We start from the raw sequence: 13,684 nt of genomic DNA, 5'->3' as shown, positions 1-13,684 counted from the left end.
CGTGCTTCAACAAAATATTGGGGAGGACTTCTGCTTTGTGAACCTGAATCTTCCACCTCTGGAAAATGGTACATTAAAACTGGTCAAACTTCAGTGGCTGGCAGACCATGCCAACGAGGGCACAATCTGCACAGCAAGCTTGGCAGGTGCCAATGACAAACTCGCGCGACCACGTCCAGGAAGATGGAACAGGTGCAGACGGCAGGAAAAAGGTTCACTCACCTAGGACTGTAAGATTAGGTTTATAACATTCTACTGTCCTAAAAGACAAGCACACTAAAAAAAATAACAATAATAATAAATAAAGCTGGTGATACAATGCTTTCTCTATAATAAGTCAGGTGGGTAAATATCAGGGTTAATAACATGGGTAAAATTGTGGAAATTAAATGAGCTATGAACTGATAGTTCCTTCTGTCACTTCGCTGGAAAAACTAAAAGCTCCAGGTAGCTCCGTTGCCAAGAGACAGAACCAAGACTTGCCCTATAGTGAATTGTTTATGAAGTGCCCTTTGCTCCAGCATACATCTCGGTTTTTATCTGAAGACCTCACCCTCCATTAAATTAAATATAGGCCCTGCAACAATAATTTGTAAATAGCCAGATCAGACATTTTCAGAAAAAAATAAAAATAAATAAACAATGACTGGCAGAATTTACCAACGCCTGTATGCCTGGATTGGGTGTGGTTTAAGCAAACACCCAACAAACGCTCGTTCCATATTTCACTTTCCAAGGTATGCTTGCCGGGCTTATTTAATTCGTCTCAGGAAGGAGTTTGCTGATTCCTGTGAACCTGCTCTGCATGAATTTAATTACCTTCAGTAACCGAACTGGAACTTCCTGGTAAGAAATCCAAGGACACTGAGCATTCATTGGAAATTACGGAGAAAATGTTTTGATTAAACTGAGAGTTCACCTCTATATAACATGTTTCACTTCTCTCAATAAATAAATAAATAAATAAATAACCTACATAAAACCAGGATTTATCAATCTGTTACAATAGGCTACATACTAGCATACATACAACCTACTATATTCAGCAGACGTCATGTGCGACTTACAGTATCGGCGAAACATTCAAGTGCATTCTCACAAAGCTTGTCGCATGATTGCAATTTAACTTAACTTAAACTAAAAAAATCTTCCACCCTATCCAAAAAATTCTTAGGGTATCGTTTAAAAAGCTCGTAGGGCACTTAACATTTTTTAATGTGCAGGCTTCCCACGCGCTTTCCCCATTTTGTTTTTCGTTGAGTCTACTGCCACCTAGCGTAATCCTATGATCCAGGAAATATGACAAATCAAAAGCGTTTATTTACCAGGGTTGATGCCATAGATTAAGTCAATTCAAAATAATTATTTGAAAATTATCTTTATATTATATAAGGGTATTTCCCACCTTACAATTAGGCCTACACAAATTAACAAACAATTAATAGCCTAGCCTAAACAATGTGCAGAACTGTGATAGCCATGCGGAAATTCATATCTACTAAAGGCGTTTCCTTTAATAAACGAAAGGTGGCTAAATACCCCACGCGAAAATTGTATCGCAGAAACAAGAGAGAAGACGTTTATTTTTATACTAAATTGGATTGGATCATAGTTTAATTGGTTCCTATTTGTAAAATGAGGGGAGCACGAGGGCTTTTCATGGGAGTGTTAGGGTTCAGTTCAGGTGAACATTGCCTTTTCTGGAAGCCTTCCGACATGCAGCTTGAGAATGCAAAAAAGGGAAATATGAAAGCAAAGGGAAAAAAACACGCGTTAAAAAATAAAATGCAGAATTGTTGCAATAATCATGTCTTATTTTGAATAAGGGTTAAAAAAAAAACATATAAACATCGATCTTTCGATTTATTCCCTGTGGGTTTCCAAATAACATGACATACACCTTTAAGAATAGTAGGCCGACCGGTTGAGGAAATGAAAGATTTGGGCGATATGTTCAAACAGTAGGCTAACGTATGTTTAAAAATAAAATAAAATAATTTCACAATATTTTTGTTTTCCAGGAAATATAAGTTGTTTAAACGACCAGAAAACTGTCTGTGAATGAAAAATCGAAAAACTCTACTGACATGAACTAAGCGGTTAAAATGAGATTCTGCCATAATCTTTATTGCGCAATGACCCAACACAGAGTGCTCGAGTCACACCGGGAAGCGTAGCATAACTGTACATGACCGACCGGGTATTTTGGGGTGAGTGGTCTTGGCTTAGTTCCGTTCTTTTGACATTTACCTTGCGTGCTCCTGCTTGTATGACACCAATTGCTAGAACTACAAAGCTTGGGGTAGCGCAGTTAACGAAACACTGTCCAGCACGTCTAGAATAGCTTGTAGCCCTATAAACATGCTCTACGGTTGATTGTCTTGTAGGCTACGCGAGTGAAGGTTAATATGCAATTACAGTACGGTTTTGAGAACTAAATTAAACTAAAACTTAATTAGTGCATGAATCACCTAATGCATGTGTTGTTGTGAGTATAATGTACTAACCTGGTATTCTACTGTTTGTGATTTTGCATTTTAGCTAACGAGCTAATTAAAACACAAGTAGCCTAACAGTAAAATGTAGCTAGCTTAGCCGAGTAGCCTGTAGTGTTTATCACACAGTTTAGTAATTTGTAATAATTTGTGATGAGCACTAAAGAATGTTCCAGGTTGCATTCATTGAACTTGACTCTTCGCATACTGAAGACTACGCGATTATTAAAATCTCGTTTCTTTAAAGTCCCAGCGTGTATGCTGCAGTATAGAATACAGTGACTCAATTGGGTTGTTGTTGTTGTTTTTTTTTACTTCTAGGGGAAATTGTTGGGACTTACTGCACACAACCATGGCTGTTTCGGTCCTGCGCGCCTGGGGACATGGTCGCGGGGCGTTTGATGTCGCACAGCTGCACGTGAGGAACTACTCTGGTTCCTCCGGTGGACACTACAAGGTCCTAGTCCTCGGGGGTGGAAGCGGGGGCATCACGATGAGCGCGCGCATGAAGAGGAAGGTTGGCGCAGAGAACGTGGCTGTCGTGGAGCCCAGCGAGGCAAGCCTCATGCTAAATCCTTTTAAAGTGCTGTATTTTGGGCTGCACCTGCGTTCCGGTGCCGTTGAGCCCTTGACAAAAATAAGAGTAGGACAGAATAACACGTAAAACACGTTCTTGTCGAGGAAGCGTGAATGGTACTTTACCAAGCATGTGAGAAAACGAGGTTAAGGTGGAGTAATCAACAGGTGTCACACTTGTGCAATGCCCCCCTGATCGGAGGAATACTTCCATTTAAAACAGATTGCCTGTTCAGATTATAACTTTCATTGTGTGCATCACTACATTCCCACCAGCAGCTGTTAAGTTATAACATGAGACGTATGTAAAGTTTTGATTTGCTGTGCTATGTCTTATGCCTTTTTAGAGCCACTATTACCAGCCTATTTGGACTTTGGTTGGTGCTGGTGCAAAGACAGTCAAGTCTTCCAGGCGACCCACTGCCAGTGTCGTACCATCTGGGGTGAAATGGATCAAATCCAGTGTCCAGGAGGTCAATCCAGACAAGAACACTGTTCGCACGGCTGATGGGCAGGAGGTACGGGGTGGTCGGAGGTCAAAGCTCATAAAGATAGTTTTTCTCTGACAGATGAGAATCTTGAAATTAAAATGGGCTTGATAAAACCCACATCGGTTATGTTATCAAAAAACTCAGGACGCTGAGAAGGCAGTCCTGACAAGCTCACTCGCATACCTTCCAGGAGAGCCAATAAATTATTAATACATTTTTTTTAAATACCCATAAAGAATAAGGTTTAGAGTTTGCAGGGTGTCCCCCTACCTTAGTAGTGCCCCCTCTAGTCAACTCGATACCTGCAGTCTGCTTTCAGCATTTTCATCAGCTGCACCATGCTCTGGTACAGTAACAGGAACAGCTCAGTGGATGGGGATTGCAGTATGGAAGAGAAGCATCTGGCCGGCTGTTGGTCTTTTGAAGGACATGCCTGCTTTATAACCGGCAAGCTCAGAAATTTATGGAGGATGTTGCAATGTTGCGACCAGAGATCCAAATGGGAGACAGAGATGGTGTAAAAGTATGACTGCAGGGTGACTCACCTTGTTTAGGCACTGTTCTAGTACACGGATGGGCTTCACGGTCTGGCTTCGAAACTGCACAGTGGCGGAAGCCCCACAGGGCAACACATAACTGGCACAAGCTTCCCTGGGATGGGAAGGTTTCAGTCGCCCAAGATTATGGTGTCTCATCACTTACCAGCGACCCCTGCTGGTCAACCAGGTGCCTTCAAGACTGTTAGTGGAGGTCCACATTAAATGCCTTCCTCTGAATCTTGGCTGGCTTCTGTGACTGGTGTAGATGCACTTGTGTTGTTTTTCACATGGTGTTTTCTCTGCAGATCTCTTACCAATTTCTGATTGTGGCCCTGGGTCTACAACTTCACTATGAAAAGGTGACGTAAAAAAAGTTTTGGTGTTTGTGTGTGTGTATGTGTGTCTGTGTCTGTGTGCATGTGTGTTTACATGTACATGAGTGCATGTATGTGCCTATGTTTTCAGAGCTCATCTTCCTACCGCTTCTTGCTGTGTCCTCCTTTTTTATGGCTTACAACGTCATTTAAGAGGACTGCTTAATTATAATTATGTTGCTAATTTGTTTAAATGGTTTGTTAAAAAACTATTGTGGGAAATTTAGTTTACATGTAGCAGTCTGGAATTTGACACTAGGGGGCAGCAATGCACTAAAAATAGATGAAAACAATTTCCCTGTTTGAAATTCATTGTGTGGATTTATTATTTGGGGAGTTTGATTTTAATTTTGCATGGATGTTTTAATTCAAAGCATAATTAAAATTTTTAAATGGTTAAAGAGAAATAATAGTTGAGAAAATCAAAAGGCAAAGGACTTTTGAATACTAATGCCAATTTTTGTTTGGAGTTAGTTACATTAGTTAGTTGAATTTACTATGAGATCATGAGTGTTCGTGATCTTGGCAACTTGAAGTGTTCTGAAAATTTTTTTAATCATTTCAATCATAGCCAGTATATTGTTTTCTAAAAATTAAACAAATATTTCAGTGAGTATTGGATTGATACTATTTATATTTGTTTTACTGTAATCTTACAGATCAAAGGGTTCCCAGAGGCTTTTGAACACCCCAAAATAGGTTCAAACTACTCTGTAGAGACAGTGGAGAAGACTTGGAAAGCCCTGCAGGACTTCAAGGAGGGAAATGCCATTTTCACCTTCCCCAACACCCCTGTGAAGTGTGCAGGTGCACCTCAAAAGATCATGTACCTCTCTGATGCCTACTTTCGAAAGGTTGGGAATCACATTCAAGATGCGCAATAACACACGTGCAATGCCCCAACTTTCTGCCTTACAAATGCCTTGTTACTATGAATCAAAGTACAGTTCACCCCCAACACTACAGATGAGAGTTGTCAATAACAGGCAGAGGAAGAACACTCGGATCTTTCCAGACCTACACGATATGACCAAAAGTATCTGGACACCCCTTGGTCTGGGGCTGTTTTCCATGGTTTGGGCTAGGCCCCTTAGTTCCAGTGAAAGGAAATTTTAATACTACAGCATACAACCACATTCTAGACGATTCTGTGCTTCCCCAACAGCTTGGGGAAGGCCCTTTTTCTATTTCAGCACAATGCCCCTGAGCACACTGCAAGGTCCATGTAGAAATGGTTTTGTCAAACGGTGTGGAAGAACCTGACTGGCCTGCAGAGCCCGGACCTCAACCGCATCCGATACCTTTGGGAGCAGCCAACGCGTGCAAGGCCTAATCACCCAATAATTGCCCAACCTCACTAATGTTCTTCTGGCTGAATGGAAGCAAATCCCAGCAGCAATGATCCAACATCTAGTATAAAGCCTTCCCATAAGAGTGGAGGTTATTATAGCAGCAGAAGGTGGACCAACTCCATATTAAAGCCAGTAATTTTGGATGCGATGTTGGATGTCAGGTGTCCACATACTTTTGGCCATGTAGTGTAAATATGAAACAGTGACACGTTCACACTATGTTGCAGGCAATAGACCAAATAATTTGACTTAACTGGTCTGTTTCTGTCATTATACGCTCTACCATTTTGTAAACTGCTTACTCCTGGTCAGGGTTGTTGGGGGGCTGGAGCCTGTCCCAGCAGACCTTGGGTGAGGCAGGAATACACCCTGGACAGGTCACCAATCCACCCAGACACCATTCTCTCACCCATTCATACCCCACAGATAATGCAGACTGCCCAGTTAACCTAACCTGCATGTCTTTGGACTGTGGGTGGAAACCCACGCAGACATCAGGAGAACATGCAAACTCCACACAGAAAGGCCCTCGGCTTTCAACTTTTACATTCTTGCTGTGAGACGACAGCGCTCCTGACTGCACCACCGTACTTCCCTCTGCCTCTCTATGTTCTGGTATATTTTAGAAAAACACTGTCTCCTCTCTGGTTTCGTTTTGATATGATGAAAGTGAAGTGTTAAAGCCGAATTGAAATTGTAAGGCAGGAAGTGGGGTGAGATTGTAGAGTCTGTGTGGGGAAAGGTCAGCTAAACTAGTTTTTCTACCTCAAAAGCACCTCACTTTTGTTCTCCTCTACAAGACAGGAAAGAGGCCCAGAGCCAACATCCTATACAACACTTCCCTGCCAGTGATATTTGGGGTTAAGAAGTACGCTGACGCACTGTGGAAGCTGGTGAAGAGCAGGGACCTGAACGTCAACCTCAGGCACAACCTGATCGAAGTCCGTCCCGAAAAGCGGGAGGCGGTGTTTGAGAAGCTCGACAGCCCGGGGGAAACGGTGGCGTATGAGGTCAGTATGGCGGCGTCTGCCATCTTTCCCGCGACGGTCGTCTGAACCCACCCCCGTCCCTTTCTCCATTTAGAATTTGGCAGAATAGGAAAAACAAACCACAGACTCCGCAGTTGTTTTGGAGGAGCGGTGACTGGTCTTCCTGTCCAAGTACGCAATGACTTGCTGCTGTGAGGAAGGGGTAGAGGACAAACAGGATCATTTTGACTTCTCTTCATAAAAAAAATGTTTTGACCACATTACCACATAGCTACACCATGTCAGTCACATCTCAGACATGATGTTCTATTTCTGTTCTTACATTTTACTTCACTGAATCATCGAATCAAAATAACTTGGGAACAGGAGCATTATTTAGCATCTTTGCAGTGGAAGACTGCAAATAAGGTTACTCACAGGAGGAACCAGGCTTATGAACATATCATGTACACAGAAAGTACTTGTTCAGTAAAAGGCTGCTAAATATTTATTTCCCACAACAAAATGTCTGGCCAATTGATGACTCAACAGGTGTACAATAAGGCTTTATGAGACTCAAGAACTGGGGAAGGCCTTTTGGATTGATGCGAGTGAGAGACAGAGAGTGTGTATGAGAGAGAACAACAGAAGTTCCTTACATAATCTGAAATTGGTCATTTAAAACTTTCCCTTTGGATAAACAGAGCATTACCAAGCCCTGAGGTTTGTTGTACTCTGTTTTTTCCCCCTCCAGACACTGTAATTACAGTTATGGTGCATCCTCTTACATAATGCTAAACGGTTACAAAGGTAAACTTCAGTAGGTGGGGTCTTCAGTATACCACGAGTGCTATGGTAATGCTTCCTGGCTTACCTCATTACCCTCGTTTGTCGTAGTCCTATAATTAAATGGATAAAATACGGCTGATAAAATGTATTTTTTTTAAAGCGTATGCCAGGGTTAGAAGCATGCCAGAAGCAGGAATAAACATGACTCAGGAAGAGGCCCTGGGAGCAGAACTGAGGTCAGACTAATTGAGGATTCTGCCCAGCCAGTGCGTGCCTCACTTCCCTGATGTTACATTACATAATGGGATGAAGGAAAGAAATGGCATCTCTGAAAGTAAATCCAACGGTTTTGCTTTTCGTAAACATACCCTTTGTCTTCAGACCAGCCTTCACCACTGGAGGTGTTTTCTTTCAACAGTCTCCCTGATCTCTCCAGTGGCCTCTCCTGCTGGGAACCACATGTCAGAAAGAGGGAACGTCTTAGATGATATATCATGTACTGTGTAGTTTGGATCTCATGGGATCCTCAAACCCAGTCAATAGGTATTCTCTGCAGTCTGCTTTCCACATCACCCTAAATATGTTTCTGGAGGACAACAGCTGCAAACCGCCGACCGTAAAACCTGTCTGTACTTTAAGACAACAGGGCCTACTCTTCTCGTCAGCCACACATCCCCTCCCCCGCCTGTGCTAGGTAGCCTGAGCCCGCTCATGAGTCTCGCTTCTCCACTGCTGTGCTTTGGCAGTGGCGTTGCCCACTTCGTGCTAATCCCCATATTCTCATTAGTCCGAGTAGGGTCAAAAGTCATGGTCGTGGTCAAGGGCATGTAGTTCGTCTGGAACTCTACCCGTTCGTGCATTGTGTAATGCCTAGTGCCATACTTTCATAAGTGAAGAGTTACGCTTGTTTCACCACCAACAGGTTGCACAGCTTCTTTCCACATCTTTTGCATGTTTCAGGCAACCCATCACAGGGGTTTTCAGGTTATGTTGGTTAGTTCAGTTACATAAGCCACTGCCCTACCTCACTCTGCTACATACTTTTTTGTCAAGTCTTGCCAATTCTGTGAGGCGTTATCAGATGTACATGTACAGTTTTACCAATTATTTTTATCTAAAAATGTTTTTTATTAGTATGAAATGCTTCACGTCACCCCGCCCATGGGCCCCCCCCGAGGTTCTGAAGGGGAGTCTGGTGTCTGATGCGGACGGGTGGGTGGACATCGACAAGAACACGCTGCAGCACAAGACGTACCCTAACGTTTTCGGTATCGGGGACTGCACCAATCTGCCGACGTCCAAGACAGCTGCTGCAGTGGGTGAGCTAGGGCCGAGGGGGGCTGGTCCTCACTGCAGGCTTCTTGCAGGGGAGGCCCAAGCTGGGCAGGCAGCCAGCCACTGAAAAACTAGACTGTTCTTTTTTTTTTTTCTTTTTCGGAGACGGGGGGAGTGCCTGAAGTTACATAACTGCTTATCTTGAGAATTCATGTGTTACTCAGTGTGACAGTATGAGCCATACTTAAAACACATTGGGCCAGAAGAATGGAATTTTTCAGAGATCTCAGTCTCTGAACTACAGAGTTTGCACATACTGAACTACAGCATTTGCAAGTTACAGTTCAAAACAAGAAAGCTTAGAACAAACTGAACAAATGGCATACATTGGTTGCAATGGGAGGACTACAAATATTTTTATTGTAAATAGGTGTAGGGTTCTGATAACATAGCTTTAGGAGAGAGGGGTGAGGCAGGTATCGTTTTTCTGCAGAGTAAGCTAACACAATTGTAAGACATTTTTAGTGTTTTGGCGATCCCACCCCCATACAAATGATTATTATTAGAAATTCCATTCCCAGGTGGAGACTTGGCATTGCATCATGCAGAACGTGTTGTATTCAAACACTCAGTTCCCCTTTACTTTTTTTTCAGATCGATTCAAATTCGCTCAAAGTTTTAGGGTCGATTTCCATATAGACAGAGCTAAACCCTTAAGATAGAGGTATATTTCTGTACTCCATGGGAAAGATTGCTTTGGTAGGAAAGACTAATAGTGGTCTATTTATTTATTTATTTTATGCAAGTCATTTGCAATGCCTCATGTTATCTGTGTGCTAAAAATGGCTCCAGGAATTCTTGACGTAGATTGAATTGCAACAAGCCAAACAGCGCCCACCAAAGCCCCTTCAGCAATTTCAGCCTGTTGCGCTATTCTACATGAAAAAGGAGACGTGTTAAACAAAGCACTTACAAATAGCCCACAAATTCAGTTCATTTACTATGGGGCCTTAGCTGTAACACAGGATTACCAAGACCAAGATATGCTAAAGCTACATTTGACTGGACTCAGTGCTGAATGGCTATAAAGCTTAAAAATAGTTTTTAACTGACAGTCTGGAAATGGTTCAGCTACAGATAGTAGTATTGTAGGCCAACACGTACTGTATGTTTCAAAGCGTAATTTGGGGGCCAGTCTGGGTGAAATGAATGTCCTGTCTGAACCCCAGAATGATCACATGACAAACTAATTATTTGCTCATTTTCAGTTCAACCCGTTTGGTCGATCATGTAGACCTTTTATTTTAATTGCATGTCACTGCTGTTTTGTGACCTGATAATATTTCTACTTGTTCTGGAAGCAACCGGTTTGTTGGCAGAGGCACAAACTAATGCTTTTGTAAACTTGTTTTGTAACCCCATCCCTCCCCCCCAAATAGCTGCACAGTCAGCGATACTGGACAGAACCATCTCAAAGGTGATGAAAAAAGAAAAGCCGGATAAAAAGGTGAGTTGGGTTCACTGTGCATCCACATTTAAATCGTATAAAGTCTTAAGTGGCAATACAGTGAAGAACTGAATAGGACATGACCGCCTGTTCTGTCTTTTGGCAGTACGATGGCTACACCTCCTGCCCATTGGTTACCAGCTACAAGACCGTGATCCTGGCAGAGTTTGATTACAATGGAGAGCCACTGGAGACCTTCCCTGTCGACCAGAGCAAAGAGAGCAGGATCATGTACCACATGAAAGCTGACCTGATGCCACACCTGTACTGGCACGGCCTGCTAAGGTAAGCACAGCGTGACATAACACAGCTTTTCTCACACATATGGACACCAATGCAAATCCTGCTTTTGATGTAGGAATGTAGCGCACAGGTGCTACTCAGATTGGAGAGCCGTCACCAGAGCGTAGACAACCCGGTGAAATTCAGATGGCCGGAGCTAGTGAAATGGTCATGCAATAGATTTGGTTACAGTATGAGACAGTTGCAATCTTTAAATCTGTTTTTTTTATTTTATGACAGATCAGTACATTTCAGAGCCATAAATTAAGTTTCTTTTTCATTTGCATCATTTAGAAATCAGAATGCTGTCCCAGTGTCTCTCACCTGGTGTGTTGAGTCTGTTCTCCCAAGACTGTAGTGCTTCATTTATGAATGGCCGCTTTGGACTGTCGTCATGAGCTCACAAATGACTCACACGCCCTCTGAGAAGGAAGTTGAGAAAAGCAAGTGCAATGTTTTCTCTGTCTCTCAACAGGGGATTGTGGGGAGGACCGGGGCCGTATAGGAAGATCATGCACCTGGGAATGAAGTAGCACTCAGCTGCAGGAGGAACCTCTCCCTCCTTCGGCTCCTGTGTAGTCCTCTCCCGAACACCATGTACACTTCCACCTCCCCAAAGCATATCCATCCCTGGCCCAGTGTGCTTGTTCCTAAAATTTGCTGCCTTGGTGGTCACTTTTCCTTTTCCCTTTTTTCTCCAGTGACTCATACAGGCTGCTTGTTTCAAGATGAGTCCTGGAGTTGCATAATCATTCTCTGCCTTCAAAATAGTTCACTCTCCAGCAAAGGTCAAGTACCCAGTCCACCCCAAAATCCAAACGTACACATCTGCCACAATTTCCCCCTTAGCCATAAAGTTCTGTGGGATGATTGCGTGGCCTTTAAAAGTCAGGGTTAAGATTTATCCTTCTTAATTTGATTATCAGTCCATGCTAATAAAATGAAAAGGGATTGTGAAAATTGCACAAAAAAGCTATTTTTATAGACTTTAGCAAAGTTGTTGACTAAAAGCACATAACCAATTACTTACAGAAAAATGAGACCAAAAATGTCTAAATGTAAGAAGGCCAATGCATTCTATCTCAAGCGGTGGTTCACTGTAACGAACACCGTGATGCTCAACTGCCATGTATTGCCGAGGTGGGGGCTACACTGTTGAGTGCTATTAAATCCATGGAAATTGCTTATTAGCTACATGTGCTGTAAGCCAACCAGCATTTCAAAAATGAGCGAATGTTCATGGTGGGGCTGGAGAAAGGAGCTGCGGGCGATATGGTGCTGCAGGAGGGAGAAAGTGCTTTTCATTTACGATCGTTTTCATGCAATTTTTGTTAATATTGATTGGAGCACTACGTTTGGTACCGTTAACATGAACAGAAAAATATTCTGCCTTTGCGCCATGCATGTTGTGTAGTTTTAACCAATGATTACAGGCAGTCTTGCTACTGCATTTATTTTTGATTTGAAAAATATACATTTTATTCCTTCCCCTCCACGTTGTTGTATGTTGTGTACTTTGAGTGTTTCAAATACAACTGTATTACTCCTCAGAGACAAAGATCTATTGTATAGCCCTGGCTTATACACAGAATGAGGTGAACCACTGTAGCTAAACATAGGTTAGGTACAAAGTACATAGAGTCCAAAAACTCTGCAGTTATCTTCATCTTTAGTTGGAACCACTAATGTACATCTGCAGACTGTTCCAAAGTCACGAGCTGGAGGTCTTGTGATTACATGTGAGCACACACAACGCGTGCCCGTTATCTCACTGTGCCAACCGTTGCCTGGGAGACCGATAAACTCCAAAGCTTCCATCTAGCCCCAAGGCTGAAGCTACCTCTGAAACAGACCTAGGTCAAATACATAATTTAAGTACTTAATTACTTTTGAATACTTTAGAAATTATTTGAAATTCAGCCATTACAAATACGGAGTATATAAATTACAAAATGTATTTAAAAATACATTTAAGGAGCATTTGCATGTATTTGCAATTACTTTCAAATATGTCTTAAAAAAACATTTAAAATACAGAATTTTCTAATAAAAAGCGTTTGATTTAATGAAATTTTAAAATTTAAAATACTTTCACAACATAAGGCCAGTGGTGCAACATGTGCAATTTCACCAAGGTGTTGAAAAACTGAAAAGAACTGGACATGTGAGAACCTATCAGCTCTGAAAGTTGAGCATTTTGTCTAATTAGAGGACGGTATTTTGATGAGAACGCGTCAAGTGGCTGACAGACCCAGTTCAATTTTACCGATTTCCATTGTTAATTGGTAGTGAGTATGCACAGAAAAATTCTTTTATCAGTGTCTAACCTTAAACAATGTAAAAGATGGAACGTACATATGGCTGTTGAACACTTTGACAACAGAAAAAGAGGAAATACAGGAAAAGGCTACTAACTTACTGACCTCACATCAAGGGCCACTCAAACTCTGGGATACCCCCTTCAGTATGAAGCCTATATTGTTTTAATTTCTGTTGTCTCACAGAAATATTTCAAAATATTAATATTGTATTTTAATGTAAGGCTCTAAATACTATTTGAAAAGGTATTTGGGTTTCTCAGGAAAGTATTTAAAGGAATGTATTTTTTTAATACTATTTGGGAAAGTATTTGGTTTTCCATGAAAATAATTTCAGTATTTCACATGTATTTGAAAATACAAATGTATTCGACCCAGGTCTGCTCTGAAATTCTGCTGAATCGAGATATGAACTGTGAAAGGAAAGGTTTTCCTTTTTTTCCTTTTCCCGTTTCCTGTCCGAACTGCGACCAGTCACTAGGTGGGAGTTTATTTACACACCCTGAACGCACAATAAAAGGAAACCAAGGCAAAACCATATCCAACAAAGTGAAGACAAGAAGCTAACCCAGCTACCAGACAAAAATATAGGAATGCTATGATGCTAGGAATGTGTGCTTAAGTGATTAAATGAAGGCTTTTGAACAATGGAGACTTGTATTAGAATTATTAACAATTAAAAACATTAAACTGACATGTACCGTAAAGAATTGAAATC

The 13,684-nt window shown here is 41.8% G+C and overlaps 1 protein-coding gene and 1 long non-coding RNA gene across 2 annotated transcripts; one reads left to right on the top strand and one right to left on the bottom strand.

Moving 5' to 3' along the window:
• The first annotated feature begins 1,926 nt into the window (after positions 1-1,926).
• On the top strand, positions 1,927-13,490 carry sqor (sulfide quinone oxidoreductase). Its single transcript, XM_035396300.1, is given in 11 exon segments — positions 1,927-2,210; positions 2,817-3,051; positions 3,419-3,589; positions 4,407-4,460; positions 5,135-5,329; positions 6,628-6,837; positions 8,719-8,748; positions 8,750-8,903; positions 10,299-10,366; positions 10,473-10,651; positions 11,124-13,490. Coding segments are annotated over 10 exon segments (1,323 nt in total). The 5' UTR covers positions 1,927-2,210; positions 2,817-2,847; the 3' UTR covers positions 11,182-13,490.
• On the bottom strand, positions 6,847-11,129 carry LOC118215465. The gene is made up of 3 exons (XR_004762826.1): positions 10,973-11,129; positions 7,953-8,032; positions 6,847-7,005 (listed from the first exon to the last, which is right to left on the bottom strand). It is a non-coding gene; the product is annotated as an uncharacterized LOC118215465 (long non-coding RNA).
• Positions 13,491-13,684: the final 194 nt, after the last annotated feature.

This window comes from Anguilla anguilla, chromosome 16, assembly GCF_013347855.1.
Source record: "Anguilla anguilla isolate fAngAng1 chromosome 16, fAngAng1.pri, whole genome shotgun sequence".
Classification (NCBI taxonomy): Eukaryota; Metazoa; Chordata; class Actinopteri; order Anguilliformes; family Anguillidae; genus Anguilla; species Anguilla anguilla.
The sequence above is the reverse complement of the archived record's forward strand: the minus strand, read 5'-3'. Positions and strand labels throughout refer to the sequence as shown.